General features: G+C 41.9%; 1 protein-coding gene across 3 annotated transcripts; it reads right to left on the bottom strand.

The window, feature by feature from the left end:
• Positions 1-3,957: 3,957 nt before the first annotated feature.
• Positions 3,958-7,299, bottom strand: CBP20 (CAP-binding protein 20). 3 transcript variants are annotated; one of them, XM_078572944.1, is made up of 9 exons: positions 7,161-7,299; positions 6,791-7,014; positions 5,760-5,898; positions 5,610-5,643; positions 5,371-5,481; positions 5,214-5,243; positions 4,682-4,776; positions 4,512-4,608; positions 3,958-4,436 (listed from the first exon to the last, which is right to left on the bottom strand). In XM_078572944.1, the coding sequence occupies exons 1-8, from the start codon at positions 7,176-7,178 to the stop codon at positions 4,528-4,530; spliced, it is 732 nt and encodes a 243-aa protein (XP_078429070.1). In that variant the 5' UTR covers positions 7,179-7,299; the 3' UTR covers positions 3,958-4,436; positions 4,512-4,527. The 3 variants fall into 3 exon arrangements, with proteins under 3 accessions (XP_078429070.1, XP_078429071.1, XP_078429069.1); XM_078572945.1 differs by having other exon boundaries at positions 3,958-4,432; XM_078572943.1 differs by having other exon boundaries at positions 3,958-4,608.
• Positions 7,300-11,194: the final 3,895 nt, after the last annotated feature.

The following is an 11,194-nucleotide window of genomic DNA, read 5'->3' as shown; positions in this document are numbered from 1 at the left end:
CTGCTCTCCCTTATCAATAGGCATAACATAAGTATAGTGGGACTTCTTGAGCCGATGATTACATCGGATCAGTCTCATTACATCGCAAGGAAACTCGGGATGGATCATGTTTATTGCCATTCATCGGATAAGCTCTAGCTTCTTTGGAAGCGAGAATATCCGATTACATTTTTGGCTGAAGGGACACAGTACGCCACCTTCGACGTATCATGCCCCCCAAAGCCCTACCTACTTACTGTCGTGTATGCCCCGCACAGACCCATCGAGCAAGAGGCCCTATGGGAGGAACTCGCTCAACATATCCGTTCTGATTTACAATCGGTTGATCGACCTTGGCTTATAGCCGAAGACTTCAACTGCATACGGGACATCACTGAGCGACAGGGGGGCCGCCCACCTCGGTTACGTTCTATGCAAGCCTTCAATAACTTTATCCACGAGGCTTCACTAGTGGAGCCGCCTACCATAGGGGAAAAGTGGACATGGTGCAATGAACGTCAAACGGATGCGCGTATGTACGAATGACTTGATCGTTGTTTTACCAATAGTACCGCTTTGATGCATTGCACGTTGACGATCGAGATTCTCCCGAGATTTTATTCGGATCACACACCGATCCTTCTCCTCCCAGATTTGAGTCAATGGGTCCGTCGACCACCCTTCCGATTTCAGAACATGTGGTTAGAACATAGAGAATTCCATAGTTATGTGCGTAGCCATTGGCATGGTTCTATTTCTACATCACCTATGGAGAACTTCAGTTATCGACTGAGGAATCTCAAGCTTCACCTCAAATGGTGGAATCGTCATGTCTATGCAGACGTTCATTCACCGGTCGAAGAATTAAAGAAGGAATTAGTTGATGTTGACCGCCAACTACAGGAGTGCTGGACAGATGATATGGGAGAGCGCCAGCTACGTCTCAGAGAGCAGCTTGAGGATGCCATGCGACGACAGGAGATATTTTATCTCCAGAAATCTCGTATCCAATGGCTGCGAGAGGGTGACAAAAATACGCGTTTCTTTCACGCCTCGATCTGTCACAGAGCACGCCCGAATTATGCGACCCTACTAGAGACGTATGGCCAGAACCCTGCCCAGCTAGCAGCCGTCGGAGTGGAGTATTATCACTCACTCCTCTCCTCACAACCCACAGTTATGAGTGAGGATCTTCTTTCCTCTATACCTTACCTGGTGACCGACCAAGACAACGCACTTGTGCTAGCCCCCCCGACACGAGCGGAGATCAAAGAGATAGTTTTTTCCTTGGGCCGTAACAAAGCCCCAGGACCGGATGGATTCACCGCTGATTTCTATACGGCATGCTGGGATATTGTAGGCATTAACTTGGTGCTAGCGATCGACCAAGGCCTCATCCAACCATACTTTATAAAGAGGAGTTGCCTGATTCTCTCGGACTCACTATTCGCTGATGATGTCATATTGTTTCTCAATGGATCTAAAAAATCCATTACGGAATTTATGAGTGTCCTTACAGCTTACGAGCAAGCTTCGGGTCAGCTCGTCAACGCCTCGAAGAGTAGCTTTATCGTGGGACCTTCCACCACTATAAAGCGCTCTGAGATACTCCAGCTTTATACACGATACTCACGAGGACACCTCCCATTCGACTATCTTGGATGCCCTATCTTTCTTGGCCCTACTCGTCGTCACTACTTTGATGTCGTGCTAGGCAAGCTCAGAAAGAAATTAGAGGGATGGAAACTTCGTTTCCTATCCCCAGGAGGACGGATCCAGCTTATCCGACATGTCCTCATGAGTATCCCGCTACACACTCTTGCGGTCCACTCACTCTCTCTTATTGTTCTCCGCTCTGTGGAACGCCTATGTGCGCGCTTCCTATGGTCTGGTCACCTCAAGGAAGAGAGCCGCCACCATTGGGTTTCTTGGGAGAAAGCGAGTCGGCCGACGGATGAAGGGGGTCTAGGGATTAGACGCCTCTCTGACGTTCAGGACATGCTTCAAAAGAAACTAGTATGGCGTATGCGTACCACACACTCCCCATTGGGGAGTCTCATCTTAGCCAAATACGGTGAATGGGCCCGTCGCGAGATAGATATTCGGGGCCTTAAGAGATGGCAGACGTGGCAGCGACACTGGCTTGAGATGGCTCAAGTCACACGTTGGCATATCGGCCGAGGGGACATTAGCGCATGGTACGATACCTGGCATGCTGATTTTCCACTCGCTTCCCACCCACAGTTTGTACCACACCGAGTGAGACTCACTGTGACCCAATTGCTTAGAGACAACATGTCACACCTATAAGAGCAGCACGGTCTTCCCTTGGACACCCTACCCGATGTCCAGACTATGCCAATCGACTCTAGTTCTGATAGTGCTATCTGGACACTCACATCCAATGGAGCCTACACATGCCGCTCCTCTTGGGAGCATTTCCGTGTGAAATCCCCCCTACAACACTGGGGTCGCCGCATCTGGCATCCAGCGATCCATACGCGCGTCTCCTTTTTCCTTTGGAGACTTTTACACCGCGGCCTCCCGACTGATGACCGAGTAACTTGGATCGGATATTCTCTTAGTTCCCACTGCCATTGTTGTCCCACCCTCCCACACACGCAAACGATGGACCATCTTTTCTTCCACAGCGAGACAGCTGTGGAATGCTAGCGCCTCATCACCGATCGCCTTCGTCCTCTAACCCCGTCTGAGTGTTTTGGCAAGTTTATCCTCTCATCAACCCGCTCTGCACGGCGGCCCATCTTCCGCATCACCATAGCTTATCTTCTATGGGAGATTTGGAAGGGGCAAAATTCTTCTTGTTTTGCAGGTTCGCCCATGCGCGCCGTGGACATCATGCGACGAGTTCAGCTGTGGCTTCAGCGCATCCAACCTCTGCTTCCCTCTCGAGACGACCGCTGAGCACTCGCGAGAGATCTCCTCTGCTCAATTGGCATCCCGGCGACCCCCGCCGCCACCCGCATCCAGTATCGAGTTGTTTATTGGCTCACACCGCCAATAGGCATTCTCAAACTGAACGTGGACGGTGCGGCTAAAGGGAACCCCGGGACTGCAGGGGGAGGAGGTATCCTCAGAGACCATACGGGGAGTATACTCTTTGCTTTCTCTTCTTTTTATGGCATACAAACTAATACAGTTGCCGAGGCTATGGCGATTCGTGATGGTCTACTCTTCTGTGAGGAACGAAACCTTCACAATATCGTCGTAGAATCGGACTCACAAATATTGGTTGATATGTTTCGTCTAGATACATGCTCCCAATGGCGACTCAGCCATGCGTGGGAAGACATCATGCGATGCCGCTCCCGCATAGTCTGCTTTCGTCATCAGCTGAGAGAGGGCAACCAGACAGCCAATGCCCTCGCCAACCATGCGGTACACGCACGCACCCCCTTCTCTCTTTTTCATACTTGGCAGGCGCTCCCCCCCACGGCTCGCGGCTGCTATCGCCTCGATCGTCTTGGCATGCCCACCATCCACACACGGCGCATCCTCGTGACACCAGGCCCGCGGGATTGGAGGATTGCGTGGACTGCTAGAGCTAGAGGCGTGGACAGTGCCCGCCTTGACTAGCGCGTCAGCACGAACTTTCTCGATCCCTCTCCACGACGGAGAGGACACATCCCGCAGTACATCGTCATCGCGGAGCGGCTCCGGCGGGACGACGGCGAGTACACTTTCCTGAGCGCCTGCGAGGTATCATCCATGTATCTCTTCTTTCCTTTAAAATGGGCGTGGACGAGTTGGATCCGAGTGTAATTGGGATATATATACTCGTTCCTCACCTAAAAACAATGAAAAACACTCCACTTTATAAATAAAACCCCCCTGGGTGGCGTCCAGGGCACGGATGGATCGGTCTGTGGGCACAACCCCGGGGTTGGCCGTACCCGGCACCCTATTTTTTGCCCAAAAAAAAAAAAGATCCTCTCTCGATGGAGGGAGGGGAGACCAGAAACAAAAACAGAGCTTTTCTTCATTAATCTCTGGTGTAAGGGGCCAGTGCGTTCCCCTCTTCCCTTATAACGGGGAAAAGGTCAAACCCCCCCCCCCCTTAGTGGGTCAACAAAGAAAACAAAAGATTCATTAGGGGCCCTTATAGAATGGGCCCCCATTACACATAGAAGGGGTGGAGGGAATTTAAAATAAAACAAGGGAAAGGGGAAAAGAAAGGCCCCTTCCCATGACGATGATAACGCAGGCACGATATGTGTCGCGGTGCGACGAAAATGGGACAATGAATACGAACAAAACACAAAACACGACAAACAAACCGATGAAAATAAGATAGGATATTCGAGCATTATCACCCAATCTTCGACGATAGTAACGGGCGGCCTCAGACGGCGTTGTCAATGATCCTTGATGGCGTGCGCCTTCACATGGACTGGATTAATTTCTTAGTGATGGTAACACATTTCCTCACAGTCTCGCTGCATTTTGAATTCAAAATTCATGCAAGTTACAAATCCTAAGGCCTTTGCTAAACGAAAGAAGAGAGTCTAAACCTTCCTTCGCGAAAAATCAACGCCGTCGTTTGAGGCCATCATCTTCTTCATCTTCCTCATCAGAATCACCACTCTCTCGGAACCGTGGGTTCTTCTCCTGCAGAAGGCAGAGACAGCAAACAAGATGTAAGCTTAAGATCATGACAGAAAGCAATGAAATGAAGATAGACCTGTCGAGAATCAAGCTCTGAGGCTTTGGGTGGTACAGTGTCACGGTCCCGCCGTGCCTGTCGGTCATCCTCCCGTTGACGCTTCCGATGGTAATCTGATTAAAGTCAAGTAAAGAAACTCAACTCTGGGGTCTGATGAAAAGTCAACCTTGGAATCATTCTTTAAACTATGTTTGTCATGTCCCAAATAGCTGATGACAAACAGTAGATGAATACTTGATGACATGGTCCACATCAGCAGTCCATACATTGGAAAAATTATTAGCATCATCATTATTGTCAACTAGGCTGGTTGGAGTTGATGACAACCTTGATAATATTTTAAGTAGAATTTTACTAAGTTAACTGCTGACGTTGACAGACAAAGTCAACTCTGTGATACCCAGTCATCAGCAATGCCAACCATCAATGGTAACCTCACCAATGTCAACCATAAACCAGCCTAAAATTCATTGACATCAACACAGTCAATGATGTTGTCGATGACATTGATGCTGATAGGCGCCAAATGCTGCAGTGAACAGGGTCTTACCAGGTCTGTAGGAGCCGCCCGATCCTCTTGCTGTTGCGCACACCAGAAATAAAGTACCAAATTAAAACGATGAAGTTTGATTTTTTTTATTCAAATTAACAAATAAACAATATTTCATAACTGAAATCCAAGGGCAAATAAGTAGAAATAGACCCACAGTTAGGTACAACTGACGGTGGGAAATATCCCAATGAGCCGGTTCCATAATCCACTAATTCCCTCTGGGCCTCGAGTTCCTTCTGCACCAGCTTCCCATACCCACCTCGACGTATCCCAAAGTCAAGGGAGAAAACTTCTTGAAATGGATTTCTAGATAACCAAAAAAATTATGGTTTTTTTTCTTTCCCGGCAATGATTTTTTAATTGCCAACATAAAGATAAATTTAATAAGGATATCAGGATCATAGTCCGTTCGATATTCATCCCTCACCTGCAAAAACATGAAGAGAGAAGTCAAGAAAATCTAACCACAGAACTTGTCACAGAATCAAAAATGCTTGGAAGAGGTAGATAGAAGGAATCCCGGAACAAAGAAAGAAGACTGACTTGTCCTCCGCTTCGTCCACGACCCCACTGCCTGCCTTCTTCAAAACCCCAGTCAAAGTCAACACGGATAGGGCGGTCATCCAGAATAGTCCCACTTATATATTTTACTGCATCCTCTGCATCTTCTCTTGAGTAATATCTGATTGAAGAAAAAGTAGCACCATGAACATTTTTAACAGTGTAAAGATGTTAATAGCCTTGACCCTTCCCTAACATTCCTTCAAATGCTATGCATACACCTCACTTAAACAAGAAACGACAGCATATTATGGCATTCAGCTTTTTAGAAATGAAGGTTTTAAAATGGTGGCATCGTACAAAAGTGTTAAACATTCCGCTGACAAAAAGAGTGTTCAAAGTAGATGGTCCATTTTTGTTACAAAATATAGGGAGCCAAATCTCCACCAGTTACTGAGGGAAAAAGGGGAAAAATAAAGCAGGTTACCTAGAGTCTAAACAATTGTTTTTTTCCGGATGATCGGGTCCATCACTAACAAGAGAAAAATAAAATGCATCAATTTGGACAGGTATCAACCATAGCTTAAGTCCAAAATGTCACATCCGCGAAGAGAATTGAAATTCCCTGCATTCAAGGCACGTGGCTCCCTGTAATGCATTCTACAAGATGGAAAATGCCCCACTTGGTCAAAAATAAACCCTAGATTTTACCTTGAAAGGAAAACTTATCCAAGAATCATCCACAGAAATGTAAATCAATGCACTGGATTACCTCAATAGCAATATTTTCTGTATAATTAATACTCATCATGAAATACATCAAATTGAATCACATTCCCGGCTCACGCGGAGCCTGATTTTATGAGTTTCAGATCATCAACTTCATTTACTTTCTATATCGGGAGAACATGATGAATACTGAACTCGATAATTACCAAAATAAAAGCGCAACAGATTGAAAAAAATGAAGAAAGAAAAAACTAGATATCCCGCATGATCCCAAGGGACCAACGGTCGATCCATCAAACAACCGCTTGTGGCAAAGGTAGCATTAAGAAGATCAAGACGCTTACAGGACAAAGCAAAAGCCGCACGGGGTTTTAGAATTCTTGTCCAGACCCATAATTATCTTCTTAATCTCGCCAGCTCGCGAGAATAGCTCGTAAACCTGTTCCTCGGTCGTGTAAAAAGACAAATTTCCAGTATACAAAGTAGTCGACGCTTGCAACGCCTGGTCGTACTCCTCCTGCGTTCCAGGAAACCTTCTATCCCGATACGCCGACAGTTTGCCCATGTCCTACGGATCCCAACACGGATTAGGTCGTCAGAAAGGAAATATAAACGCAAAAAAAACACTGAGAAACCCCACTACACAAAACAACAATCGTTCTGCTCGACATGAAATTGCAGATCGAGAGAAGACGGATTGAACGGGCGTCTAACCTTGAACAACGATGCCATTGTTCGTCCTGCTGCTCACGACCCAGAGAAGAGCGGAAGAATGTCAAGAACATAAGACAGAAGAGAGAACGGGGCAACGCTGAATAAATACTACCGGGTAGCAATTAGCTGAAAGTTTTAGTGATGGCAAGTATACTTTATTTATTTATTTGTTACTGATTACCAAAAGAAGATTGTAATGATGGATGCCATTATGAGACTAATCTATCACTTGTCCATCTCAAGATAAAAAAATGGAAAGGAAAGAAGATGTTTACTGTGTCTCTTAAACTTGAAAACTTGATATTAATTAACTTTTTTCTCTCAAAACTTTGAAAATTACTCTCTCATTACTTGCTCATTGAGGATTTGACCCTTGCTCGCTCATTAATTGAGGAAAAAATTATAATTTTTGTTGATAAATTAGAGCCTAAAAATGATAGATTTTACCCCAACTTCTGGTTTATCATCAGGTGTTGATGCTGAGGAGCATGTGTAATTTAGTTATTAAATTTAATTCTGAATCATTACTATCTTCTCTCCTTTTTATAAGTGCGGAACCATAATTAAAGGAGGACTTCAGCGGTGTTTTTTTCCCAATCCACCTTCAATCATTATTTCGGTGTTTGTGAACATTACAAGATATAAAAAACCTGAATTCACTAAGGATATTACGTCTGATAACTAAGGATATTACGTCTGATATGAATGATCAGGAAGAAATGGACATTCCGTAGATGAATAGAAGATTGCACGATAATAATGAGCCAATTTGAAATAAAAAGAATACTTCAGTGCATGAAACCTTAGGAGATAATGGTATAATTAAAGTGGATAATGCATGTTGGAATTCTTTGAAAGATCCTAGTGGTTTACCTTCAGAAGATTAGTATGCTTATTCAGATGAATTTTGTAAGAGATGTACTTTGTATCGTCTTCCAGGAATTTATAATGAAGTTATGATGAGGATGTTTCACTAACCTTGAAGGATAGAAAAAATTAATGGTTTAGCAAAGTGGGTGTGATATTTGAATCATGGGATGAAATTAGAAAAAACTAAAGAAATTTTGTTCTATGTCAAAAACTCATACCTTGAAACAAGTCATTCTTGATTTCATGCTGAATGATAAGCCATTTAGAGAAGCTAGACATAGAGTTGATATGATTGCAGAAGGTATATTTTTAGATGCCAATGATAATAAGTTATTTAAGTGATAGACAAATTGGTAGACTGTGATGTTCATAACATTGGATTTACTTGAAATTGAAGGATTTCAGCTCCTAACGAGGAGTATTGAATATGAAGGACATGGAACAGAAAAACTGATAATGAAGTTATGAATAGAGATACTATAAAAATTGTTAAACAGTTGGCAAATATGACAGAAATGTTACAGAAGACTTTACTTGGAAATAAAATTTATAATGTGCATAATTGTTCTTTCAATGTTTTCTTAGTGATGACCATTTTCAGCGAGAGTGCCAAGGTTGGGAAGAAATGAATGCCATGGACTTCAACCAGGGGAAGAACTAGTGAATGGAAGGAAAAATCAGAGTAGCTTGAACCACAACCATGAATCCAGTCCCTCCCTCTAGCCTGGCCACAATATTCTCAGCCTCAAAAGTCAACTAGAATCATATTTTTAACCTCAACTTTTACATCAGCAAGAAACTAATTAAATTTCTAACGATCCCACATTACAAATGATTGGGGATATGATGGAACAACAAGCCAAGATGATGGAAAATCTTCAGAGATAAGATAAAAATTATCAAGAATTGAGGAGCATGGATCAAATGCAGAGAGCTACGCGAATTAAAATAGACACTCAAAAAGTTCAATTTCCTACTCAACTGTTGATTACTCCTAGTATTTTATTTCATGTTAATATTTAATTACATCTTTCATGCCATATTCCAGTGAAAACTATGAGGGTACCTTGGGAAAATCCAAATTAATGCATGGGAAATAACTTCCTGTGCCTTATAAAAATAGTGTGGATTATGAAATTTAGAAGGCAGATGATGAGAAAAAATATCCTAAAGGAAAATACATTGAGAGGGAGTCAAACAAATGGATAGCCTCCTAAAACTTTCCCTGATGACTTAAATATTTCTAAAAAAAGTCAGAATAACGGACTTACTGAATCTTTTTAAGGAGGCTTATTTCATATTCCTTCATAAGATGAAATTAAATGTATGCGTACTTTTTCTAAGTATGTTTTACAATTGTGGCCACCTAGTAGGGAATAGAAAATAGTTAAATTGTAACAAAAATTTTAGTTCTATCTTCCTGGATCAGGTTCCTAAAAAAGAGATCATCCAGGAACTTTTTTCCTTACATGTAAGACTAGAGGCAGGACGCTTTCAAGATCCGTTCTAGAGTTAGGTGCAAATGTGAACATCATACCTAAATCTCTTTATGATAAAGTAAATTTTTGATATTTAAAACATATATTTTTAGAATTACAGCTTCCTAATGGATTTATTAGACAGCTTTGTGGTAGGTAAGATGATATCATTAGGAAAGATGATAATTTCAGGTTTCTTTTGGAATTTATTATGACATATATGAAGCATACCCAAATGTGAGTCGTTATCCAGTAATCTTGGGCCAACCTTTCCTAGCTACAGTACATTGGGATAAAGGAACTGTGGAACTTAAAGTAAGGGATGAAAAGTGGAAGTGAATATAGGTAGACTCATGAAGTATTCTCATGTTGACCATGAGGACCTTCATGTGTGTGACTTGGTAGGAGATAATGATGAGTTTTAAGGAAATGTTCTTGATTTTGAAGAAAATGATGAACAGAACATAACCCCTGAGCTTCCTGAACTTTCTCCCAACAGAAAATCTGAATTAAACATTTTCCTTATTCACTGAGATGATTTCCAAGATCCTAATGAAACTTTACCTGTCATTATTTTGACTAGCTTGACTATTAAACATGAACATGATTTAACGGATGCTCTGAAAACACATTAATCAGATATAGCAAGAATTTTGATGACCGTAAATAAATTCCCTCTCGTATTTGTGAACGTAGGACTTTTATTGGATAGAATTCCCAGATATCTAGAGAGAACCAGAGGAAATTCAGCCCTCACATTCAAGACGTTTTAAAAGCGAAAATTCATAAAAGGTGGCAAGATGATGTGATTTATGCTATTTAATATTTTTATTGGGTCAGTCAAGTGCATATGGAAACCAAGAAGTCTGGATCATTTAACCTAGGTTAGGTGAAAATAATAATAAAGGGGAAGATGTTCAAACTAGGTTTGCTTCAGCATGGAGAGTATTTATAGATTATAGAAAACTTGACCCAAATATGAGACAAGATCATTATCATATATATGTTATTTGTATTTTCCTGATGGTTATTTAAGCTACTACCATATTAATATTCTTCCCAAGAACAGGGAGAAGACTACTTTTAGCATTCCAATAGGAACATGGGCTTTTAGAAGAATGTCATTTGCATTATATAATCATCCAACTAAATTTCAAACACAAATGAATGACATATTTTATAGTTTTTTAGGTGATTTTCTTTAAATTTTATGGACATATTTTCATATTTTAGACTTTCTTTGGGACTTTGTTAGATAACCTTGCTAAATTATTACATTTTTCACTGAAAACAATTTGAGTTAAGCTGAAAAAAATATCATTTCATTGTGTGGAAAGAGAAAGTGTTCGGACATGGAGTCAGCAGAGATGCACTAGAGGTATACAAGGAAAAATAGCATCAATCAAGAATTTACTTATTCCCATCAAGGTAAAACAATTTAAAGAATTCCTTGGCCATGCAGATTTCTACAGGAGATTCATTCAAGACTTTGCTAAATTTTCTAGACATTTTAGGAGTCTCATGTTAAAAGATATGAATTTTATAACTGGTGAAAATACCAAGATTGAGAAGAGTGTTAAAAATACAAGCACTTATTCTGCAAGACCCATATTGGAGTTTAATATTTTAACTAATGTGTGATACATCAGATTTGGCACTGGTAACAGTCTTGGGTCAAAGAAAGGG

This window comes from Wolffia australiana, chromosome 3 (genome assembly GCF_029677425.1).
Source record: "Wolffia australiana isolate 7733 chromosome 3, ASM2967742v1".
Taxonomy (NCBI): domain Eukaryota; kingdom Viridiplantae; phylum Streptophyta; class Magnoliopsida; order Alismatales; family Araceae; genus Wolffia; species Wolffia australiana.
This window is presented reverse-complemented; position numbering and strand designations above follow the sequence as displayed.